General features: G+C 43.7%; 1 protein-coding gene and 1 non-coding gene across 3 annotated transcripts; one reads left to right on the top strand and one right to left on the bottom strand.

Annotated features, from left to right (window-relative positions):
- The first annotated feature begins 3,283 nt into the window (after positions 1 to 3,283).
- On the top strand, positions 3,284 to 3,411 carry LOC115636277. The gene has a single exon (XR_003996874.1). It is a non-coding gene; the product is annotated as a U6atac minor spliceosomal RNA (small nuclear RNA).
- A 4,196-nt stretch (positions 3,412 to 7,607) lies between these two features.
- Positions 7,608 to 25,787, bottom strand: WDR5 (WD repeat domain 5). Of its 2 annotated transcripts, XM_030535585.1 has the most exons (14): positions 25,687 to 25,787; positions 22,681 to 22,869; positions 21,012 to 21,120; positions 19,523 to 19,596; positions 17,971 to 18,060; positions 17,407 to 17,496; positions 16,358 to 16,441; positions 15,120 to 15,175; positions 14,869 to 14,915; positions 13,078 to 13,153; positions 11,804 to 11,837; positions 11,128 to 11,202; positions 9,863 to 9,950; positions 7,608 to 8,750 (listed from the first exon to the last, which is right to left on the bottom strand). In XM_030535585.1, exons 2-14 carry the CDS (start codon positions 22,759 to 22,761, stop codon positions 8,650 to 8,652), a joined length of 1,005 nt encoding a protein of 334 aa, XP_030391445.1. In that variant the 5' UTR covers positions 22,762 to 22,869; positions 25,687 to 25,787; the 3' UTR covers positions 7,608 to 8,649. The 2 variants fall into 2 exon arrangements, with proteins under 2 accessions (XP_030391445.1, XP_030391446.1); XM_030535586.1 differs by lacking the exon at positions 16,358 to 16,441.
- Positions 25,788 to 26,126: the final 339 nt, after the last annotated feature.

Genomic DNA, 26,126 nt, shown 5'->3' with positions numbered 1-26,126 from the left:
TATGATCATGGTGGCAAGTGTTCCAGGAGTTCAGTTGAACCCTAGCTTTCTCTTGGCTTGCATGTACCCTGGGGCTTGCATGTACCCAGGGCTGCTGCTGGACTCTTCGGCCATAGCTGCTTCTCAATTAGAGTTAAGATAAGAGGTGGCATCTCCAAACACCACCCGCTTAGGTCACCAAAATGAAATGTCACTCACGGTAAATTGTGCTGATCTGAGTGACCCTTCCACTCCCTTCTCAGAGGAGGAATGGAAGCGTCAACAGTCCTGATATTTAAGTTGTCACTGAGCATCTAACACCTTATGGAGCAGAAATTTGACCAGGAAATTTGCCTCGTCTCCCTGTTTCTTACACAAGCAGTGACCAAAGCGTGATGCTGCTCCGCTCATGAGGTCCCAATTTGAGGTGCTTCCATTGCTGATTTGCCTTGGCTTCTCGCTTTCATTTCCTTTGGAGTCCATTCTTTTACAGAGTGTTTTTGGTGCTGATGCCACCTTTGGGATTAGCATAAATGTCCCTCTTCACGTCATTAGCCCTGATGTAATTTACAGAGATTTATCAGCACTGGACAATTGGAATCAGCAAACTGCATTCCTCCCCTGATTGAGAAAAATTTGATTAATAAGTTCATGGTACATTCATGTTCTCACTTAAACCTTTGGGATACCCAGAAAGATGGATAAACCGAGCACAGATTAGACGGTTTTGCGGGTAAAACCTTCTTAGAGTTCATCCTCAACCAGAGACATAATTTATCACATGGCACTAATTTCCTCTTCTCCGTCAAATCCCCCAGTGAATGGGTCTCAGTCTGGGGCAGCTGGAATGCTAGTTTATTGTGAATGCTGCAGGCACAAAAACCAGCATGTTGCTTGTTTGCACCTGAAATATTTGTTGATTGTAAACACTGAATTTGCAGCTGCTCTTAGACACTCATTTTTCATTGAACTTTGTAAAGAATCTATTTGGATGTGTTCAAAACATAAAAGAAGAAATAAAATAATGAAACATTGCACTATCACCAGTGGATCTCAAAGATGTTAGTTAATTAACCTCTGGGAAGTCTGCGTTATTGGATTCATTTTACCGACAGATGAAATGAGCCACAAAGAGATTAGTACTTGCCTCGGGTCAAGCACAAGAGAGTCCCTGGCAGAACCAGGGATAGATACCAGGAGGAAGAGCCTCAAATGGTGTAAATTGCCAATGGAATGATGACAATTTACACCAGCTGAGGATTTGCACCCAGAAGCACTGACCCCAGTCCTTTGTGCTGACCTTGAGAGGGGACAGACTCCCCACCCCAAAATTCTGCACTCCTTGTTTTTGGGACGAAGGAAATTGTTCTGGGTTTGCTCCATTCAGAATCTGCCTCCTGCAATGGAGACAGAACTAAACTCTGGGGGATTTCACGGGGATTAGGAAGAATTCACATGGGATTCAGAATTCAAAATGCTAAACCCCAAACCACACCCACGTCTCAACAGTTCATTCATGGGTCTCGAGCTTTTTAGACCTACAAAATGCCACCCAAGCAGGTAAAATCCCAACTGCAGGATGCCTTTTATATCAATTTGTGTCTCCATAGGCAAAGAAGGAACACACTCATATGCCTTTTATCCTCATCCCATCCTATACTCTTCCTATGGTCTCTCTCGCCTGAGTCACAGCTGAAATTGAGATAGTAAACTCCCTGAAACAAGAGCTATGTCTTTCTAAGCCTTCCATGGAGCACCCAGAGAGCTGCAAAATAATTAATAACTACAACAGCCCCGTTGTCTGTGACACCATCCTGTGCACTCACCCCTCTGCACTTGTTTCATTACAGAAGGCCTTACATGCCCAAAGGTGCCTTAAAGAAAACTCTGGTAAAGACAGAGCTGTATCTCAGCTGGGATATTAAGCTGGAAACTGGACCTTTTCCATAGTTTGGGGGTCACTGGATCAGGGACGGTGGATCAGTTCATTATATCAGCCCTAGAATCTGGCTCAGTGCTGTTCAAATATAGCAAGCTGAAAAATGCTGAGAATTTTTCATGCAAACTTTTAAAATAATTGTTGTCTCACAGGTTTCAACCAGCTACTCCAGCACTGCAGATGCAATGCAATATACAGACTAGCCCAATCTCTCCCCAACTCTTCAGTTCAGTGTCGACACACAGAAGCCTTACAGGGATTAAGACACCCCATGGGCCTGACTGAATCACCCTCATGCTGGAGCAAAGTATGAACAACTCCACTGACATCAGTGTTACTGGTGGGGATCAGGGAAACCTAAGTCCTCTATACCCCAGTCTCTGCCCCCTGGGGGTCCTTGAAGCCCTGTTGTGCCACTGCTCTCTGCCCCTTTGGGGTCCTGAGAATGCTAAATTGCCAGCCTTGCCTAAAGTCCTGAAATGAAAAAAACAACTACAGTAAAAATGTGGGGTTTTACATCAGTTTTCTTAAAAACAAAAACCAACATTGAAAAAATAATAATAGAAAAAAGTGTAAACGTTCTAAAAAGTTTTGAGAGAGACAAAGTGGGGGAGTTCATCGCTTTTCTTGGACCAGCTTCTGTTAGGGGGACCAGCTGTCCCTATTTTATAGGGACAGTCCCAATAGTTGGGGCTTTTTCTTCTATGCTTGCACAGAGTTCCTGTGCTACTGTGGGGCTTTTATTAAAAAAAAAGTGTTTGTAAAACAAGGAACTTTTTGTCCCAGTTGGGATTCGAACCTATAACTCAGGCTCTGCCCCGCCCCCCTGCGGCAGCCATCGTGGGTGAGGCGGATCAGGGCTGCGAACTGTAGCTGCCACATTCAAAATGGCCAGTAAATGTGTCTGCTGTTTGGAGACCGCTGATTCGGCTAGTATGTTACGGGTTGTTGGCGTGCGAGGGGCTTTTTCAGGCCAGTCCAACAAGTAGCCCCATGGGAGGAGCTTCACAGCCGAAAGCGGGATCCTATCGTATTTTTAGGAGCTAAAATTCAGCACCCCACCCCCCGCTTATCCGAATTATCTGACTCCTGTATTCTGATTGGCTAAAAGCGATGAATATATTAGAGAGCCAGGCAACAGCCTAGTTTTAGTCGCTTTATTGAATTATTTGGCTTCTGAATCACATTACCAAAGGACAATCCCAGCTTAGTCAATACATATTAGTTTGTAAAATCAGCTAAAATATTACTATTTGATTCTTCATGCTATTTAATTGCTTTTAGACTGTATATCTGAAGTCACCATAACTTATAAATTTTTAACATTCCGGCTATTTAAAAGTTTAGGGCCTGTGTTGCGCTCTTGTGTTGTATGAAAGGAGAGAAGGTTAGCACTCCCCTTGATAAGGATGGAAGAGGTCCTAGTGACCTTTACAACACGCATATGGTTAAGGCATTGCCACTTACTTCGTGGCATCTAACCAAGTTTTTTGTTTTTTCCTCTGTCATAGGCCAGTAGAGGACAATAGCCATTGCAATGGACAAGGCTGTTTGGTTTAGCATAATCCTATATCACCACTAAAAAGATCATTTGTGAAATGCAGCAATGAAGTCAAAGTATTGTATAAATACCACAAGTAAAACCGCAGAGTAACTTAGCTCAGCAAGGCCATTTTCTCCTGCTGATTTTCAGTTCTGTCAAGTGTGGCTTTTATGCATTATCACGTCTACGGTTTGAAAACAGAAATAAATGTTAATGATATGTTAATCCCATTTTGACAATGAAAACTGAGACTTTGCATCAAAGAAATTACTCTATTTTTATAGTGCGGTGTAACTCACCCACCACATGTAACTATATCATCATACTATAATACAGTGTCTGGATGTGTGTGATGGTTTAAAAAAAATGGGGAAAAAAATCATTGCAAAAATCATTTTCTAGGTAGATGAAGTCCTGGTGCACAATAAAGGATATTTCACATTGCTCATAATCTGCAATAAGGGCTGGCTCTTCCATTTAGGCGGCCTAGGCAATCGCCTAGGGCGCCAGGATTATTGGGGGGCGGCATTTTGCTGCAGCTCCAGTGGAGCCGTGGACCAGCGTGCGGGGCAGCGAAATGGCCGTGCGCCTAGGGCACTAACAACACTAGCGCTGGTCCTGTTTGCAATCAGCATTTGCTAGGTATTAGACTATTTTCTCTTTTGCTCATGTTTGCATAGCACCTGATGGGCACCACGATAATATAAATAATAAAAGTGGTTGAAAATCTGAAATATTTTTAAAAGACCTAAACCCCATTGGAAGACTCCAGTAGACTACATACAGTTTAATAATTGACTAGAAATTAGATCATTCATGGAGGAGTCGAGCTCATTCTAAATCAGGCTGGCGAGGATGACAAAACCCAGGAGTTTTAATGAAAAACTAAGGAAGAAACCATTTTTGTTTTGGTCTCAGAAATCATGGCTGTGATGACACACATGCAGCCTTGTATTTCCAAGAGCACAACTCTGTGCCCCACAAGACCTGTGGGGAATTCACGAATTCTCAAAACAACGTTCAAGATCCGCACAACACAGCATTTATTACATTGTGATGCACCATCATGTCATAATGCTGGTTTGGACGTGACATGTCATTACAGCCATTCCTTGTCCAACTAGGTCAAATGCTGAAAATGGACACACAGCCCTTCTGAAATGCTCTATGCACAGAGAAGGGCAGTAGCCAGGTGGACAGCATGCTCTGCAGTGCTGGGGAAGGAGAAAATTTGCTGCAGAGGCTTGTCTGATAACATCCTGACTTGGCTGAGATCTCAAATGCTGCTTGTTCAGTCCCAAACCCTATATGTATTCTCTCATTGTTTCCTTGTTTACCCCCATCTTTCTGTAACTATCTCATCTTATGCTTAGACTGCAAGCTCTTTGGAGCAGGGATCATCATAACTGACTAACACCTGCCTAGCTGGAGCCTGTAAAAGTGAACATCTGAACTCCTGTCTCAGAGACTACACTCCAGGGAGGAGGAAGTTATCCCTTTTATTACTTAGTTTAGCCCCTCAGGCAGGGATGGTAGCACTGGGCTGGGTCAGAAGATTAGAGGGTTATTAGAAGATTGGGGGTTAATACTCTCATTTCTGCAGTGCTTTCCTTCTGAGTTCAACATGCGGTGCTCACAAGACAGGTGGGTAGGGCACATGTTCCTTATTTCACAGCCGGGGAACCTACCACAACCTAACTTTCAGAGGTGTTGAGTATCTGCAGTTCCCATTGACTAGCAGGGATTTTAGTGCTCAAACTCTTAGCAATCAGTTTACGAGTGACTTACCACGTGCCAAAGAGCTAAGAACAAACAGAAGCTACAGTTACAAAATCAGGGGTAGGTCCTATAGTTACACACTTTGTTATTCCAGGCAGAATCCCACTGAGCTAAACAGAAGCCTTTGCTGGAAAAACTGCTTGTTGCATGTGAATCCCCTCGCGTGCAAACAATCAGCAAGCGAGCCGTACACCCTGGCTGAATCAGCCGCCTTGAAACTCTACTAGGTATTTACCATAATGAGTTAAAAGATAGTGACTCAACATTTTGGAATAGCGTTTAATAGTGTAGGTTCAGCAGGTAGAATGCAATAGGAACATGACAAGTCTTTTAATCAAGAGTAAATGTTACTCTCCATAGCACAAAAAACGGGATTTTATTTCAAGAACCTTAAGAAATTACATTAGACTGTGCGAATAGCACCTTATAGGAACAGAATCTCACAGGATTCTTGTTACATGGCGTTACTGATACACACAGCAATTCCAAAGTGGGGGGAATCTAACTAGGGACACAGTGCTCCCTCGGATCAGTGCTAGGAGTCACTGCAATGAGAAAACACACACAGGAGGAGTAAGGTTGGCTTAACAGCCCAGTTCGAACCCTGTATTTATGCAGGAAAAAATATTGACCCTTAAATGTCTCATCATCCTAGATAGTACAAATTAAAATATGTAGCTTTCAGCTTCAATTTGAACAAGGAGTGGAGAAGCTAGTAAGCCACATGCCAACATCACCAAGTGTTTCAGATTTGGGCCCACTCTGCATCAGGTTGTTTCCACTGGTCCATGCTGTGTTAGGTGCTTTAGTGAAGAACCTGACTCTTGAGAGAGCCTGTTAAACTACTCTCACTTAGTAAAAAAAATAAATAAATAAAAGGACTACATGAAAAAGTTGACAGGACCTCTACCCCTAAACTAAAGCTGATTACTCAGAAAATTCCATTATAAGCAGACTGTCTTATAAACCTGCTCAGTCAAGAGCTCGTTCTGCAGCTGTTTTCCCAAGAGTGGCAGGCTTACACATGGGATTCACTGTATTTACCAGAAAGCCAGCTCAGGCGTAGCTGAATTCTAAAGTAACTTTTGCAGGTGCACACTTTGTACTGGGAAGTTAATACACTGAAGGTGTTAAACATCAGTTTTCACAGCCCTCTCCCCTTCAGATCAACCACACAAAGAAACAACTCCTCCTCTCTAAGTGCCCTGTACCCTCTTGCATTGTTGCTTGGCAGAGGCAATCCTCAATATGGTTAAAACTCTCTGCCTGTCACTACTAACTGAAAAATCCCTTCTCATGGGTAACACAGAGTTTGCACTACTTATTTGAAAGTTTAAGATTCGATGCAAAAATGGGGCTGCCAGAATTGAGCACTTTTGCCTCCACAAGAGCAGAAAGTGCAGTCAGAAGGAACATCCTGGTCAAAATAAATTCTCACATCTTCTGCCCAACCAAGGTTTGGTTTGAGATGAATTATTTTATGGCAGGTGTTTGCCTACTTTTGGCTGCTAGGCTTTTTTGTTGCAAATGGTCAAGACTAATCTCCAGCTAGTTCTCAAACTCCCCTTTGCCTGCTGGAAGATGCAGTAACCCTTTAACCCAACGATTATTTAGCAGTTGAGACTTTTACCTCCCCTACATATAGGGCAGCAGAATGGCCAGAATTCTTTTCACCTTAGGTAAGTCTAGCCCAGGGGTGGCCAATCCATGGCTCTGGAGCCACACACGGCTTGTCAGAAGTTAATATGCGACTCCTTGTACAGGCACCAACTCCGGGGCTGGAGCTACAGGTGCCAACCTTCCAGTGTGCCGGGGGATGCTCACTGCTTAACCCCTGGCTCTGCCATTGGCCCTGCCCCAACTCCACCTCTTCCTGTCCCCTTCCCTGAGCCTGTCATTCCCTCTCTACCCCCCCTCCCAGCCTCCTGCACACTGTGGGAGGCACAGGGAGATGCTGATCAGTGGGGATGCCAGCAGGCGGGGCAGGGGGGCAGATGGGGGATGCTGACGTATTACTGTGGCTCTTTGGCAATGTACATTGGTAAATTCTGGCTCCTCAGGTGCAGGTCGGCCACCCTGGTCTAGTCCCTGTGATAGTTTACACGTGTTGCCTCAAGCTGAGGACTCTTTCCACGTAACTATCTCTGCTAGCTTCTTTCAAGTGCATCTGGACTGGAGTTCTGCTCATCATCTCTTCCCTCCACAAAATGGACTCTAGCCTCTCTTATAAAATATTGGGGTCACTGATCTGGTAAAACTTCTACAGCAGAAGTGGGCTGCAAAAAAAAAAAAAAGTTGGTTTTGGAGGCAGTCTTGCGAGCTGAAGGGACACGGACACTTCACATTAGTGCACTCTCACCACCAGCGTACACATAAAATCCCACCTTTTTATTATGGCGTATGGTTCTGGTTTGGATGTGTCAATACCACACTAGCGTGACAAAAAGGAGAAAAAGACATAGCGACGCTGAAATAGTTACAGAGTCATGCTATTAGCAACACAGGTCGATACGATGGATTTCCAAGATACAAAATTGCTTGAGGTGGTTGTTTTTTTCCCTACACTGAAATAACTTTACAATATTTTGTGAACTTGTTTTTTTTTCCAGTAGAGGAAAAAAATGTAAAATATGCTGAGAACAACTACAAGCAGGAATCATTTTAATGGTTAACAGAAAAAAAAGCTGTAACTTTGTTCTATAACAGCATCTATTGAACACAAGTAACGAAAGGTCGGCAACTATACAGAAGAAAGAGTAGATATTTCACCACAGGAGTCTGAAGTTGGGGCAGGAAAGGGAACTCTGGAACTGGATGGTTTTATTTGGTCACAAAGTTTGAGCTGAGTGTTTAAAATGAGGCATCCTTAAAGATGCAGCACTCCTATTCAAAACAATAACAAAAAACTTCTGAGACTAGAACCTACCGGTCTGCAAAAGAAATTAAAAAAATAAAAATTAGACATTTAAAAAAAATCCAAGTATTTCTAGTATTATGACTTAACTTACTGTTACAAAACAGACCGACAGCTCCTCCTTAAGCAGCAACAAAACAGCCAAGGAGCAATGACACCTTCACCACAAAGTACAGTATCTCTGGGGTTTCCAATTCAAGGCTGATACTCCTAATGCGATGTTAGAACAATCCATTTGTCTGCCAAGTGATCAGGCACAAAAAGGAGAGACTGCCTCTTTTTCCACCACACTGCCCGGCTCTCGCAACAAGCTAAGACATTCTCTTTGGGTCAAGACTAACAGAAACCGCTTTCTCAAATATTCTTCAGGTTTCCTGCCAACCTAGGTTTTATCATCATTATTTTCATGGAGGTGGGGGGGGGGAGGATTTTTTATTTATTTTTTTTTAAAAACCACAATTTTCCTGACAGTCTCTAAAGTGATACTGAAAGTGTTTAACAGTCACTCTTCCACAGTTTAATTGTTTTGTCGTTTTCTAGTGCCGCTGATGCAATGATGTTTTCTGTTGGGTGACAAGCTGTTGAGATCACAACATCTAAATAAAAAGGAGAGAGAGAGAGAGAGACAGATGTCATCATTTATACCATCATCAGGTATTTTCAGCTCAAATGAGCAGAGTTGCCCCATCATAAGACATGGCCAGGTTCTCTCTCAACAGCAGATACTGACATATGAGTGTGATGGATTTATGAATACAAATGTTAGTGGGCCTACACCAGTTGTGAGTTTAATAGCTGGAGAGTGGGTGAGAGTTTATACAATATTACAAACAGGCCGAACTTAGGGAACTATTTCACAGCATACTATAGGAAAGAACCAGACAGACCCCATGTTCCGACTACACTGCATGCCTAGGGTTTCTTGGTGTAAATGAGGACAGAGAAAAGCCCACCAAAGCAAATAGCAGATAGTTGATTAAGCCACAAGTGCCCCAAACTCACAATTGAAAGCCCTGATCCTCCAAAGACTTACACACATGCTTCATTTTACAGATTGCAAACGGTCCCACTTGTTTCAATGGGCTGCTCAGTGCACAAGGTTAAGTAGGTGCATAAATCTGCAGGATTTGGCCCTAAGATACTGATCATCCAAACTTAAGCACGCGCCTAATTCTATTTACATGGGTTATGCCCCTGACTACTCATGTGAGTAAAGTCGAGCATCTGCTTAACCGTTTGTAGGGGCAGGGGCTAAGTGTTCAAGACTCTTTGCAGATGGGTTCAGTGTCTCTAAAGACGACTCAAGCTTACCTGGAACTCGTCCTTGGACAAGAGCAGCTCTGGGAGGAGCCAATGGCCAAGGTTTTCCCAAAGTGACTAGTGACTTGGGAGCCTCATGTCACACAACACTTGTGAAAAACTTGGCCCATTTCTTTCCATATAACTCAAGGAAAACAATGCCTCTGATATGACAATAATTCCTGTAAAAATGCCCATCAAGTGTCAGGGAAAACACACCATGTGTCCTAATCATGCCCCATGCAGGCTGATTTTTATACTAAATCCTATCTGTCAAATTCTAAACAAACACTAAAAACAGACATTTCCAATTCACACCATCAAATTAACCTTAAATGCTATGTGCGGGTTATTTATTCAGTTAAGGAATGCTTAATCAAGATCAGTGTAACAAAAAGCAGATTCACACCTGTGTGTCCCTGTAATTTCTGTACAATCTCTTTTGTTTGGAGGTTCCAAATATAAACCAGGTTGTCCTCTGAACCAGACACAATCCACTGGAAAAAATGCAGAGGGAAATAGTTATTGATGTGCCATTTTAGTCTTTCCTGCCACTCCACTTTAATTGTTATTTCCTCTATATAGGTTCATATACCACCCTCATCACCATAGCACTTCAGTGCCTTCCAGTTGTGCATCAAGCAACGCAGCTAACATCAGTCATGTGTGGTACATTCTCTCTTTCTCTCCCCCTCACCCGCAGGGGGAGGAGAACTGTGCATGCAGTAGAGTATTTTGTTTTGGTGGGCCTTGAGGTTTGTTTTCATATGTCTGTACTCTTCTGTGTCTTAAATCACACTATCCAGCACTTCTACAGTGCTTTTCATACATGGTTCTCAAAGCACTTCAGCGGTCAGAATCATTATTCCCATTTTACATATAGGGAAACTGAGACACAGAGCCAGGGGGAAGAGAGGGGATGTAACTTGCCCAATATCACCCAGCAGGCCAGTGGCAGAGATAGAAATAGAACCCAGGTCTCTTGAACCCTGGTCCAATGCTCCCTCCACTAGGCCATGCCAAAGGCCAAAAAGGCTGATGGAAGAAGTGGGTTTAGCCCTTGAAGCAGAAGGGGGTGTGGTTTAAGATGGATCTTAGTTCTCGGGGGAATCTCAGAACAGCCCCTCAAGAAAGCTCTATCTCCTGCACAGGGATGCTGTGGTCCTAGAGACAGCATCTCAGCGAAGACTCATACACAGCAACGCACAATCTGTAACAAGCAGGTGCTGTATTATGAACTAATATGGCTGCTCATCACTGAGGTTTTCCCTACGTTACTGGGATACATTAAACGTGGCACAGTTCTAAGCACTGAGCCTACACTGGCACCTGTGGCAAACAGGTACCCTGGAGCACTCACACAGCTGAATGGAGTTTGCTAAAACTTCCCCCAAAATGATCCCTTTCGACCAAGCCCCCAGCAAGTAAAGTTTCCAGGAGACTGAAACCTTGGGACCGTTGCTTCTATTACAATCCCTCCTCATTGCTTGGAAGTTTGCAACATTAATTATAGCACTTGTTGTACTGGGCTCCCCCCAGGGTGAGAACAGTTTTGCACTAAGGGCAAGTCAGCTATTTATGGCCCAGAGAGATTTGCATCATCTCTTTAATTTTGATGAAAAATAAATCCTCAAAAGCACCCACATCACTAAAAGCAGCTCAGTAATCACCAACCTTCCCACCAGTGACGGAGAAGTTTGCAAAGATGCAATATTTCTCATTCTTGTGACCTGTGTACGTCTTCAGGCACTGAAAGAGAAAAGCAAAAGGCAAAAAAACATAAGCGCAGCTGGCAATATGATATCTAGCAGTCAAGGACAAACTCCCTTTGCAGGGCAGACTAAATACATCTGTGCACATTTCCCACCCCCATCAACTCATGCAAAGGATGCAGAGGGCATCTCTGCCGTAGAATGCTAACCAATCACTTCGGGGGGGGACCCCAATTTGTCACTTCCACCCACAGAAAAAACAAGGCCATAACAATTTACCAGTTCAAGAAACATAGAATTCAATGTCTCGGGGCACCATAAAAATGTAAAGGAACTTTTAAAATGATCCCATTTAGTCCACTACTATAGAACAAGTATCAGAGGGGTAGCCGTGTTAGTCTGGATCTGTAAAAGCAGCGAAGAGTCCTGTGGCGACTAACAGACATATTGGAGCATGAGCTTTCATGGGTGAATACCCACTTCGTCAGATGCATACTATAGAACAAGGGCTGTAATAAATATTATTTATAGTAGTTATATTGTACAGATGACAGAGAAAAAGCTTAACCTTATTTGAAACCATCCAAAGCAGGCTACAAACCTAGCTAGGACTTTATAGTAAGAGATTGTGACTGTACCTTTCCTTTGCTGTAGTCCCAAAGTTTCAAAGTGCTAGAGAACAAAAAGGAGAACAAGGATTTTAGGCTTTGTTTTATTTCACTGGTCATGATTTCTTAGTACATAAAAGTTCTTCCATACTAGAGCTTCCCAGAGTCTACATTAGTCATTTTAGTCTGGCTTGGGAATGCAGAGTTTCAGCTAACCCAAAAATTGGACTTTATTTACATGCCACTTGTATTCGCCTCTGTGAAAAAAATATGGAGTAAGTCTTTAAAAATGCATTTTGTCAAGTCTTTTTCTCTTCACACGCGAATAGACGCTATGATGAGGTATGTGACCGACAGAGTTGAGAATTGTCATTCAGTTCCTTTCGTCCCCCACATTTTGAGCTAACACATACTACAAGATACAGATTTTGGACCAAGCAAAACCAAGCCAGAACCACATGCTGTCCTGCATCTAAGTAGTTACAGGGATTGTGTAATGGGATGAGAGTTTTTTAAATCAGTCAGTAGTAGGCAAAAGAGGCAACGTTCAAATTCTATTTGGTAGCCTAAGTGAAATTAGTCACCGGTTTGAGACAGGTATGTCTCTTTCACACACACACAAAAAAACCACAAAAACCCCACCCATATACAAGTATGAGGCAACAATATTGACTCCCCTGCTCTGGCTTGCAAAATAGCCTTAATTTTGGGTTTCCTTGCACTCACCGGATGAAAAGAGAAGGAACAATCCTGTAATGTCTTTTATAAGAAGACATTCATAGATAACTAGCTCATCACCCTATGACATAGGGATGGGAGGGTCTCATTACAGCAGCAGCAATTAATACTTAAGGGTGGAGAAAGGAGAGTGGCTGGTCCTTGCTAAGCAGTGGCACTGGAAATACTCCAGTCGGAGAACTCTCAATAGAACCAATCCTCCTGCACAGCTTTTCTGCTTTGTATGCACAGCTATTTTAGCACTGCTGCCTTTGAGAGAGAGAGAGAGACTCACAGCCTTTCATGGTGTTACAGTAAGAGAACCATTTGATCAAGGAACTACTTCATGATGAAGGCTCTGAAAAGACGCAAAGCTAAGAGTGCACAGGGGTATGCCAACAGTAGTGCTAAGACTGCCAATAGCATGAACTTTGCTGATGTTCTGACAATATAATTCCCAGAGGACTGGATTATAGAAATTTGATGGTAAGTATTGAGTTTACCCATCATAAGAATATTACAATAGCATAAAAACGGTTACATTTGAAATTGATGAATGTACTTTAAATGTATTTTTGAAAACTTACTTGTCCAGAGTTGCTGCTAGTATGTATTTGCCATTTGGAGAGAATTTCACAAAAGACACGGGAGGGTTATCATCATCTGTGTTGCAAATACAAGGGTGTTACACAGAATATAATGAAATATTTCTCTCATGGACAAAGACTTTCTTGTGACAAAACACATCTACCGCCGATTACAAAAGCCAGCTTCAAGATTAGTTTACTTAAGTTTTTGTTCAGCTACCGTTTTATACTTCAAGCAAACTGATGGGAGATACAGGAAACTGGCAATGTGAAATAGTTCAAGAGGAAGAATATTTGGTTTGCTAGCATTGTATTATTCCATAATCGTCTATTACCCAACCTTCCCACTCCTGCATCAACCCTCCCTATAGTCCACAGCGTGGCTGTAAATCAGAAGTAAGGCCCTACTTCATTTGAGAGATTGTGGAACATGAAATACCGAGCTTCCACCACAATTTTGGCTTTAATTAGCTTACTTTGCACAGTCCACAATTTTGCATGTGTTTTGAGTATGCAAATAGTACTGCACTAACGTTTAATGCCTGTAAAATGTTCAAGGCTAAAGTTATTGGACTCAATTTCTACAGCACTTATTTAGTCTTCTGAATTGTAGTCACTGACTTTTACATTGTCAGTCTTTTTTTTTAAATGAATGTAATATTAAAATATTAGGTATATCTCCATATATATATATATATAATCTCACAGAACTGGAAGGGACCCCCAAAGGTCATTGAGTCCAGCCCCCTGCCTTCACTAGCAGGACCAAGTGCTGATCCCTAAGTGGCCCCCTCAAGGATTGAACTCAGTGGTTTAGCAGGCCAATGCTGAAACCACTGAGCTATCCCTCCCCTATTGCAGCAAAATGTCTGGTTATCAAAACAAAATACAGCAGGCATAACATAATACTTGAGTGTTTCTATCATTCCAGTTATTTTTCTTCTTAAACAAACAGGACTTTTGCTAAAGCTGGGAATGGGTGACACGGGATTTGATCACTTGATGATTCCCTGTTCTGTTCATTCCTTCTGAAGCACCTGGCACTGGCCACTGTCAGAAGACAGAATACTGGGCTAGATGGACCATTGGTTTGACCCAGTATGGCCATTCTTATGTCTACTCTGGCTTGTCCGCAACTATTTGAAGATCATCCCAAGATTAGGGCCTTAGTCATAAAACCATTACACTAAGACACACCCTACTGCTAAAGTCTGTCCATTGTGAACACTAGAAGGTGTAGTTTTGCCTATGTCACTTCATGTTAACACTAGAATCTGGTAATCAGAGGCATGACATGCACTGTTCACAGGCTGCCCACTGTCTTAAGAAGGGCATCAGTTCTCAAACACCCGCAATCCTAAACTGTAAACAGATTTAGTCTTCTCCCACTGCCATGTGCTATTTATTGCACTGGAGTATGTAGCTATCATTTCTGAAAGTGAAATAAGACTTACTTTTGCCATAGCAGTTCCAAACCAATGCACAGCCAGGCATAATACTACAATGACTAGTGAGAAACCCTGTAGTACGGGCACTTTGATTTATTGTCAGCACAGACTGGACAATATTCCAAGCCTAAGAAAGTTTCCTACACATGTGAGAGAGGATATTTCCCCTAAAATCAACTGCAAGGATGGTTGTGTATGAAGAGGGCAGTGTTAGGAGAAGGAAAAGAGAGAAACCAAAGCCAATAAGAAAACCACCTAACAGCAGTCAAAGTCATGCTGAGTACTTCATATTCTATATGATAATACAGCAGAGAGAATCAAGAACACACGTTTGCCTGCTTACCAATCAGTGTTTTTAAGCACTGGCCTGATGCCGTATCCCAGATTCGACTTCAACAAAAAAAGAGACAGACATTAGTCAATACAATACATTCTATAGCAACAACAGTATCAACTTAGAATTTTACATTTTAACCTCAAAGTCATGATATAAGTGAAAAACTAAAAGAATCTACATTTTTAAAGTTATTTTTATGTAAGGAGCCTAGAAGGCTATGGCACATAATAAATGTTACTGAAGAAATAACCACTTACCAGAGACCATCATAGCTACTTGACACTATCAGGGACCCATCACGATTAAAATGCACCTGTGGTTTTACGTATGGGGGAAAAATAGCAGTATTCATTTTATGAAGAACAAGAAGTCACATTCAAAAATTATTTCTCCCCCAAGTAGTATCTTGGGTCCCAATTATGACAAAACTAGTATGCTGCGATTCATGTGGAGGGTGGCAAGAATTTAACAACGCGATGATGGGCACAGAAAGTTCAGACATATCAGGTTAAAAAAAAGCACTCTGGAAATTTTACTGTAAGTCAGCCTTGCAAAATTCTAATGCCTCATTTGCATTTGCCTGATTTTTTTTTTTTCCAGCTTGAATACAAACAGCTGCAGTTAAATTCAGTTAGCAGGGTAATGGCTGGGCAAATAGATTGAGACTAGCTGGTAAGTTTTCATAACAATTACTAGACTGTTTTAAGAGGCCTCTTGAAACATTAAGACCTGAACTGATTCACTGCTCCAATGTCGTGAGAAATTTTGCTAACAGTAGCGAGACCATACTAGAAGAGTGCATTATAGTTACACGCACACCTCAGTCTGGTCCATGTATTTTCTTCAGTCACCCATGAGCTTATCGCAAAACCCCAGTAAAGTGAATTTGTGTTAATATTAGATCTGTTAATATTAGAGCAGCCATAGCTTAAAATGTCTGAAGCTTAGAATTCTGCTCACCTCTGCTTTCATTTAGTAACATTTCATTTCTGTTAAAAGCTGCACACTTTGTTTTCCCTACCATAAATGGATTTTTTAAAACAAAAGAACAAAAAACCACACATGGTTTAGTGACTTTCATCCACGAAATGGATGAGATTTTAAATGCAGTTTATTTTGAAGTTAGCTCGTTCTACCTCCTGAAGCGATTTAGAATAATAATAAAGTTATGGAGCAACTCAGATGTATAGCAAATTCAGATTTTCATTGAGCAGACAGGAGTAGTCCCCACAATTTGTGCTTTTATAGCAGATGCTGCCTGTTATAATGCCCAGAAGCAGAAATCCATGCTGGGGTTCGAGTGGTAAGTATGGGTCAGTGGCATCTCCATGTTCATTAAGACCCTTACAAGTTATCACATGGCATTTTGTGTCCTTCACCAAGGGGCAGACAGAGAGTAACAGTGAGACACTGCTCCCTTCTTTGCAAATAGGGAAAAAGCCCTGCTAGATGCAGGTAAACATGTCAGCATGTTAATGTATCTCAAGGCACTTACAGCTGAAACTGGGTCAGAATGCGCAGGCAGTGTCTTGAGGCACTTCCCTGTTTTCACATCCCATATCCTCACACTTTCGTCAAACTGAAGATCAGAAGACAAAGTCACACAGTGATTTTCAAATGCACTCACTCCCCAGCCATATTGCCCAGTCAGCATGAACGGATTAACAGGTTGCAACAGGGAGGGGAAAGAAATATGCTTGACTACATTCCTCAAGCATACAGACTTATTTCTGCTTAGACGCAACCAAGATTTTAATGGAATTCATCTTCCCTGCTAGTCACTTAGCACTGTTCACTTAGTGTAGAGATCTTCAAAGGAGTTAAATCCTAGCCTTTATGCTCTGCACTTCATGGAACTTTCCCGTGCCAATTACAAGGACTTTTATGAATGTTAAGCTCAAATATTCATGCAAGGAAGCTAGTATTTATCCCTAGCTTACAGACAAAATAATTCAGGTTTAAATGACCTGCTCAAGGTGACACAGCGAGCTGGGAGAAATGTGAGAAGAGATCCTAAGAGTCCTATTCCCAAGTCCCTTCACAAGCCAGGTGCATAATGCTTCCTATCTGCACAGCAAGCTGTTGAAATTGTCATGAAGCTATATTTCAGTGATGCCATGGTTTGCATGAAATGGTCAAATAATCCCTGAAAGAGATAAAAGTATCTTCCAGAGCAATCACAGAATCTGAACTACAAAGATACAAGGAGCTTCTAGTTCCCAAGCTATTCATGCCACAACAGCCCTCGGTACTTAAGGCTTTGCAATGAAGTGAATGTAGATATGCTGACTGCTAGTGAAGCCAGAAAGAACATCTGGAGCTAGACCTATAGCCAACAATTACGGTGCTATGGCTGAAGGCCCAAACTTCTACAGCTGGGCTAAGGGCTTTGACCCTGGCTCAACAGCCAATATAGTAGTGATGCTACCATCTCTCCCCTTTAAGACTTCATTTAATTACATGTTATGCATAGAAGAATTCAGATGGTCTAGACCTCTGCAGGGTGTACGGGACGTGTACTTCATTGAGTGTGTGTTCACTTACCGAGCCTGAAACAATGAGGTTGGACTGGGGGTTGAAGTTGCAGCAGAAGACATAGTTACTGTGCCCCTTCAGTGTCTTCAGACACTTGCCCTGAATAATTTAATTCATTTAATTTGATTTAAAATATTACTAGTCAAATATACACAGTCGATTTACCAGTAACTTTCCACCCTTCAAAGTTCCCATGGTGACCTACATTCAGAACTAGTCAGACTGTGATAAAGGGACAACGTCAGGTTAAATTTCTACCCCAAATCTAGGCCTCTATAAAAGAAAAAAATCTCTCATGTTTTTATGGGACAGGAATAGTTAAGCAAAACAGAAACACGGTGTTTCCAACCCCAACCCTATCCCATTCTCATAGTGCATGAGAACCAGGCGGTTAAACTGATTAGGAACAAAAGTGAAATGGACGAGCTTATTTTAATTGCCAATACAGAAGGCAAGCAAGCTGCATCACTGGTGAAAAGTTAATGACAGATGTTCCATGTCAAGTTAATCTTCATTTTAAGATGCCCCAAGAGAGGACCGGGAGAAGAGAGAGAGCTGAAGCCCCGCCCTTACCGAGCTCACATCCCAGATTTTGAGAGTTTTGTCATCGGAGGCAGAGACAAGAAGGTTGGAATCTGATGACCATGCTACGTCAGAGATACCCTAAACAAAGGAAAGCAATTTAACACTGAGCTTTGCTTGCTCATTCACTCCAGAACAGGCAAAGCATAGACAGTTTCATATTTGAAGCCAGAAAGAGAGAAAAGCAAGGTCACCTTAACTTGGGAAAGTCAGGGTAGAAATGGATCACAGCAACTTTAACACATCTTCCTCTTACCACAGGATAGCCAATGACTCAGGGAAGCTTTTAAATTTGCTGAGCCTCGCATTGCAAGAGCCTAGTGGTTTGTTCAACCAGCAGTTCTAGTTAATCTTGGACCTGGTCCTCTTTTTGAAGTTCAAACAACAACTTACACATAGCTGGATTAGATTGATTTCCTTCCCACTCCCTGAAGAGAGGCTCACCCTTACTGTCTGCCTGAAATGACCCATAGTAAGATTTTTCAAAAGCGCCTAAGTCATGTTTTCAAAAGTGATTTAGGCAGCTGGGTCCTATTAACTTTCAGTGAGATTTAGGAGTCTGAGTCTCAGTGGAAATGAACGGGACACAGGTATTATCTAAGTCAGTGCTTCTCAAAGCCGGCCCGCCGCTTGTGCACGGAAAGCCCCTGGTGGTCTAGGACGGTTTGTTTACTTGTCACGTCCGCAGGTTCGGCCAAATGCGACTCCCACTGGCCACAGTTCACCGCTCCAGGCCAATGGGGCCTGCAGGAAGCGCACAGGCCAAGGGATGTGCTGGCCGCAGCTTCCCGCAGCCCCACTGGCCTGGAGTGGCAAACTGCAGCCAGTGGGGGCTGCAATCAGCCGAACCTGCGGACGCGGCAGGTAAACAAACCATCCCGGACTGCCAAGGGCTTTCCTTGAACAAGCGGCGGACCAGCTTTGAGAAGCACTGATCTAAGTCGCTTTTTAAAACTCGACTTCAGTACTTTGGAATGTATTTCTTCATTTTCAAACATTAGCTCTTATTTCCTGAATTTCAGTGGGTGAAGCCATGAGAAATGTCAGGTTCCCTTTAAAAAAAAAACAAAAAACTGTACCATTCTGATCAAAATTTAAAGCAAATCCTATAGGTAGAGCATTATACCATGTAGTTTTCCTAGGTGGAAGCCCAGCTGTTCAAACAGGTAGTGTTAGTGCCCACAAAGGCAATGACTTTCACACTGGCTAAACACTGTGCATCTAGGTGCTTTATCAGCAATCCACAGGTTTCTGCCCATCTCTCTCAATCCTGACCTGAAACATCCCCGTTATTCCAGGCCCAGGCCATCATCATCATACAGGGTTGGATGAGGGGTTGCCATAGGGACAAATAAACCCCACCCTCAGATGAGACCAAACAATTTGCTGTCACATGAATTAAACCACTATACGAAGGCTTCTGGAGGTGAAAGCTAGCATATTAACCCATTATGCAAGCCCCAGATGCAATAGTGAATTACAATTGCTATCTGAAAGGACAGCTATTTAGACTGCAGAATATTCTTTAGAGTTCAGTACTTACCAGTTTGTGACCAGATATTGTTTTTTCAAACTTGCCATCATATGCTCCCCAAATTTTAATTAGTTTGTCAGCCGCTAAAAAGAGAAAAGATTCCCAATTACTAACCAAGCAGCACTAAAAATAGCTACCTCGCTCCCTTAAAGAGAGAGAAGCGCATTGGCTACTTTTCTGCAAACACATTACAGTTTTTACCATCAAGCACAGACTTCAATGCATTAGGTAGGGCGTAAACACTGCAGGAGTTGAGATTACACATACTGCCTTGAAAGTAAATGATCTCAACTAATTCAGTTCCAGCACTGGATCCAGTGTAATGTATTTGACAAGCACTGACCTTTAGTTTCTCATTTTTTAAAATAAATGTATTGCCAATGAGAAAAAAAAGTTACCATGTCACATGACACACCGAAACACTTCTGCCTCAGAGAGAGCAAAACCTGATCCATAAATTGGGCTGACATTACTGCTCGTGAGAAAGAAACCCACTACCCATGATCACGTTAGCTTGTGCTCTGTAGGAGGAAAAGATGTTGATATTTGCCAGGTGTTAAAAGTTAGAGAACTGTCTGGGGAGGGAGGAGATATTAACTTCTAGAAGGTACTATGAAGAGGGAGAAGTTAATTTCTATGGAGTATACTGCCCGTATAAAGGCAAGTCACAATAAAGGAAAAGACCAGAATTACTGCCAATTTCTAGAGGCCATGGTGATTTCAGTGGCCATCTGCATCACCTTCAGTCCTGTTCCTCTAAACTGCCTCTTTCCTCGTCAATCCCCTCTAGGTAACCAGTGACCAATTATGTGGCACTTGATTCAAAAGGAAGTTGTCAGGCAGTTGCAATGGTCACCAAAGAAAAGATTAAACAGATATCAAGGTGGGCTTTAAGTTCTAGGCAAAAAACCTGTCAAGTGTGTCAGTCTTGTACATTTCACCCGGCTACTTACAAGAAAGGAACAGGCAGACTCTCCAAGATGCAATTATATTACAATGCCAATGGAGGGGAGGGAGAGCTAGGAGCCCTCTGGGTGAATCCCACCTCAGTGCAGAGAATGCACGCTGGTCGCTCATGCCAGGCAAGCCCCAATTTAAAGACTTAAGCCAAAGTTTAAGTGGTGCAAAGGGCTGCACGGGGCCCCTCTGCACAAGGATTAATTTCACATGTATCTAGAATCAGTGTGTAACTCTGCATTGTTTTTTGTAAAGTGGCTCAGTAGCACAAGTTGAGCATCTCAAGCCCTTCAAGCCAGGCAGAGGAAGATCCAGCATATTGGACAACAGGACATAAAAGCCAACATTAACGTGGGTCAAACTTTGAAACAGCCAGCTTTGAGTGTCCCTTTAAAAAACAAGCCATGTGGTTATATCCCCACGCCTTCTGATCTCTGTTCATTAAAATTAGCCATCTACCTGTCTCCCAACAGGAGGTTCACATGTGCACAATTCAGATAATTCAGATAATGGGAAGGAATTAACGAAGACTAATACTTACAGGAACTGGCCAGCCACTCTCCATTGGGACTAAACTTTACTGATGAAACTGCCTTAGTGTGTCCTGCTAACGTGAACTTTAAAGCGTAGTTTGGTTTTACAGGTGCCGGCTGTAAGAAAGAGTCACACAAGTAAGATGACCGGAGCTTTAACTCGGTGTTTCAGTTGTAACAGGGGTATCAGACTGAGCCACTGTGCAGTGCTCTGCACTTGGATGGCAATCCAGATTTAACCCTTTATGTTATAAAACTTTAAGTTCCTAGCCCTTATGTTTATGAAGGAAACTTGTGCCAGTCCTGTCTTCCTGAGCCGACATAGAGACATGTTCAAACAATGGGTTAAATTCATCCTTGGTGTGACTCCAGCTAAGTCAGTGTTACCAGGAATGAAGCTGGCCCAAGAAGTCTGAGAAGTGTGAAATGAGCCATTGAACTCAATGGAGTGACCTGTGAAGGATTTTTAAAAGTTGGGGTTGAGCCTTTTTGCTTCTTTATGATTTAAAATGAAGACCTGAAAAGCTCCTCCACCAATCACAATTTTTCATCTTAAATACCAGCAATGTCAAATCCAATCTTCCCTGGTTTTGCTGGTGGACTTTTTGGGCAAGGGGTTTCAGAGGGGCGCTGCAAGTTCTCACACCCTTATTGATGGGGCCATGGTCTTTAACAAAGGCATCCTTTCTCCCAAATGTCCACAGGCACTGAAAAATTTGAAGTCACTTGCAATCTGTTCCTCTCTCTATTGAGATAATAAATTCACCAGTCCTCCGGCAGCTCTAGAACTGTCCAATGGTAGTAGACAAGAGGTGAATTGCTAGTGCAGAAAGCACTAAAATATTTTCTTGATAAGACTCTTTTAGGCTTTTTTTAAATATCACAAAACACAAAAGGGTACAAGGCCCCCTTTTCTTTTTTTTTTTTTAAACCTTTTGCAAGTCACCTTTACATACCAGCACTGGCTATTTCACTGGTGATCTTTTCAGCAGAAATATTCAGCTACTCTGGGATTGCTGGAAGGCTTTGGTAGGATACCAAAGCATTCCCCCAGTCTGACCCTGATTGTAATAATTGTGGAAATCATAATTAGCAGTAGAAATAATTAAAGAAACCAAACTTCTAACAGAGCTCATAATTCCCTCCTGGCTAACTGGAAACACTGTTTATTATTTCAAGAAACCCTGGCTGTGTCTCCCCATTTCTCAGCAAAGATTTAATACTAATGTCACACCAATGTCTTACTACGGTGATGGCATTAGTTACAAAATATACTACGCCTAATTTATGAATACTCTGAACTGTTACCATAAAACAAAATTTACACATTTTGTGATATATTCTCTTTAATTAATTTTGCAAACTAGCAAAGTTCAATAAACCACACTGGACCTCCGTTATACACGTTGAAGGTTACATTATCCACCTGTATCAAAACTAAGCTCTTTCGAGCAATGGCAGGAATCTTGTTCTCTGTCTTGTCCACAAAGCACATAGCATATTCTTGGCTCTAAACAAAATTAGGAGAAATCTTGAACAATTCTTTTAATTCATGTAAGTTATTAAAATTCAATTTCTTAAATACCCCAGTACTATTTGTAAATTTGCCAGTAAAAGATGCAAGTAACTTCCATGTGTACTGACAGGAGGAGATATAGTTCTGAGATTTACACGCACCTTGGTCTGATTGGTTGAGGAGGAAGGAGTAGATTGTGTTTTAGTGGATTCTGCATCTGGTTTCTTCTCTTCTGTTGCCATGGTTCTCAAGCTAGCAAGTCAGATGTATGGTTCTTGAAGCGATGAATGAATGTGCTGCTTCAAAAGGGAGCCTTTCACACCAAAAAGAACGGCTCTAATAGCACAAACCTACGAGAAAACGAAACCCCACTGTTAGCCATCAAGGACATTATTTCAGCACTTAGAAAAAAAGCATTAACACAACAGTGCATCCTAACCATAATCCATGTCCCCAAATAACCAGTGAAAACACAAAGTTTCATGCCCATGACTTTGTACCATATGCACTGCTCCTCTCAACTCCCCTTCTTATAAGCTAAACTATGGAACCTTTTGCTAGCCACATTGTGCTTGTCCTTTTTCGCAGATGCCAAACAACATTTAAACAGCTAAGCACATTACTGTTCATGAGAACTCTTTTCCATGTAAACAACTGCTGTAGTTACCACGGAATTGTTAACCAGTGGCAAGGGAGGTGATCCATGTGATGCTCTGAGAAGTTGTGGTCTATAGAATACAAGCTCAAGAACCACAGTTATGATCTATTATCACATTTTGCAAGGCTCCTCTGCACCATATTCAGCAATCACTAAGAACACAGTACAGCTGTGAGGATCTGGCAAGGGTTGGGGTAGTTTATTTCTCAACACACTCCCTGAAATACCATTAAAATTAAATAGTTCAAAAGCATAAGAGATGCAAAGGTTTCATTTCATAGAACAGATGCAAGTAATAGCCCTGGACATCTTTTGGGCTGAATGACAGACATGATGCAAAACCTATGATGATGCAAAATATGCAACAGGCATACTCAGAGCTCAAAATCCTATTAGCTTCCTCTGCTCTCTCAATTCACCCATTTCAACCAAGTGTTGCCTCCTTAACTGCATTTCAGAGCAGCAAGTCACACTTGTTTCTGCCATATACTTGGAAGATGTTTCACCTGATTAAGAGCCAGCCTTGTAATAGTCTCAACAGACTCGCCTTCTGTGAAACAAAACCTTTAAGTGCTGTGTCAATGTTCTGCAATCAAGGCTTATACTGCAGAGGGAGTAACCTCTATTGCAACCCAAGTAGATTTCAGCCTGACAATGGGAAATACCTCTGACACAGACAGTAAGGCTCTGTCTTTAGGAACAAATTATTAGTGTAATTTCCCCACTGTTGCTACCACCAGTTCTGTTCTGCTGATAGCAGTTGTATTTGGAGTGACCGTAGGTGACTGGTAGCATTTTAAGCATCATATCATCACTGGGGGGCTATGCAGCATGGTATTGCCCGTTGCTTGTCTACACTAGAGTTCTCTTTGGTGGAGATGAGCCGCTGGTAGGAAATTTGGAAGAGATCTTTGGAAACCGTATGTCAGCTTTTCAGAGTGCAGCTCTGGTTAGGACAATGTTATTCATCATTCAGCACAGGAACAAGAGGCAGCTTTCTGCACCAAACAGTAGAAACAGCAATGGTCAGTCCAGGATTCCTGAATGGCAATTGGCTGCTGACAATATGGCTAAGACCGAGCTCATGAAGAGACTTATACCCAACCCAAATCATTCAGCCTGCTGAAGAGAGTACAAACTCTACTTCCGCATGTGTGCCAGTCCAACATCCAGTCACCTGCAGCAGCCTGGGCACCCAGGATGAGACACGCATGCTGTTCTCCATTTAATGAATGGTAAGGGCCAGGATCGAGTATGTAAGTAACATGGGCCACACGAGCACCCCAGAACCAGTGCACAGAAGGGGTGAGGGAAGGAGAAAGGAATAATGCATGCCCCCTAAAGAGGCTATAAAGCATGTGAACCAAGGAAGGGAAAGGTTGATGCATGCAAAGCAAGATACAGAATATGGGAGCTAGAGAGGAGAGCAGATCCATACACCCTGGGCATGGACTGATGCATACCCCAGCCTAGCACAGGAGCTGTTGGGCGGGGGGGGGAAGGGGCAGGGACAGGTCTATGCATCCCTGGGACAGGGTCTGATTCATGTGCCAGCTTGGCACAGGAACTAGAAAACGCGGAGCAAGTCCATACATCCCAGAAGCAGGGACTGGTGAGTGCTAAGGAGGGGACGTATTTATGCACTCCCCATGGGCACTACAGAGAAGGCAGATCTGTGCACCCTGTGGGCAAGGGCTGGTACACAACCCACACACATGGAAGCTAGGGAGATGCAGGTCCATACACCCTGGGCAGATCCATGTACCCACATGGGTTCTCAGGAGAGGACAGGACAATGCACCCTGAGGGCGGGTCCATTCACTCCCCATGGGCCTGGAGAGGGACCAACGATTGGTGCATACCCCCAACACACACAGAGGCTAGGGAGGGGGTGGTGCATAGGGGCTATGTGGGCAGGTCCATGGTCCCCAGGGCGGGCTCGTGCATACGCCACACATGTGCAAGCTAGGGAAGGGACAGGTCCATGCACCCCCCGCATTCCTCCCATGGGTGCTAGGGAGGAGCCAGGGGCTGGTACTTGTCCCCCACGCGTGGAGGCTAGGGAGGGGGCAAGTCCATGCACCCCCCCAGGGGTGCTAGGGAGGGGCCAGGGCTGGTGCATGCCCCCCCCAGGAGGCTAGGGAGGGGCCGGGGCTGGTGCATGCTCCCCCCAGGAGGCTAAGGAGGGGACAGGTCTATGCCCCCCCCAGGGGTGCTAGGGAGGGGCCGGGGCTGGTGCATGCCCCCCCCAGGGGTGCTAGGGAGGGGACAGGTCTATACACCCCCCAGGGGTGCTAGGGAGGGGCCGGGCTGGTGCATGCCCCACACACGGAGGCTAGGGAGGGGGCCGGTCCGCGCACCCCCCCACGCGGGCAGGTCCCCGGGGGGGGCAGAGCCCGGCGCGTGCCCCCCGGGTCAGGGCGGGGACAGCGGGCCCGGGCGCGAGGCGGAGGCTGCCGCGCGCCCCCCAGCAGGGGGCGGGGGGCTCTGGCCCCGTGCAGTCACTTACCGGGGGGCGGGGCGCCGCCTCCTCCTCGGCGGGGAGCGGGGCCGGGGAGGGGGGAAGCGGCGGCAGCTCCGTAGCCGCCAGGCGGGGGAATGTGGGATGGCGCATGCGCTAAGGGGGGGGGGTGCACAATGCCGCTCTCTCCTGGGGACGCTACGGCGAGACAGAAGGGACAGAAACAGCGGCAGGCCTGGTCCACTGGCAACGCCTTAAAGGGCTAGAAGCCTCCGCTAGGTGAAGAGTTGGCAGGGGTGGTGCGGGGAGAAACTAGATGTGGTTTGGTGGAAGCCTGGTCGGCTGGGGGCCCCCAGGCCACGCACGGATGCACAGCAGCCAAGGTTCCTCCAGAGATCCCAGCTGGGCTCTGGGATGCACAGCTCCAGTCCAGAGGCTCCCGTGCTGCCCACGGGTGCAATTCCCATGGAAGTCACTGAGCACTAGAC

This window comes from Gopherus evgoodei, chromosome 16 (genome assembly GCF_007399415.2).
Source record: "Gopherus evgoodei ecotype Sinaloan lineage chromosome 16, rGopEvg1_v1.p, whole genome shotgun sequence".
Lineage (NCBI taxonomy): Eukaryota > Metazoa > Chordata > Testudines > Testudinidae > Gopherus > Gopherus evgoodei.
Note: the sequence above shows the minus strand (reverse complement) of the source record. Positions and strands in the feature narration are given on the sequence as shown.

What these genes read in the sequence shown, in the direction of transcription:
- WDR5 (XM_030535585.1), bottom strand. Translation starts at nt 22,761, where the DNA reads ATGGCAACAGAAGAGAAGAAACCAGATGCAGAATCCACTAAAACACAA. An exon ending in ACCTCATTGTTTCAGGCTCG is followed by an intron (nt 16,442 to 17,406) that starts GTAAGTGAACAC and finishes TCTGATCTTCAG; the next exon opens with TTTGACGAAAGTGTGAGGAT. An exon ending in CTAGCAGCAACTCTGGACAA is followed by an intron (nt 11,838 to 13,077) that starts GTAAGTTTTCAA and finishes TTTGTTCTCTAG; the next exon opens with CACTTTGAAACTTTGGGACT.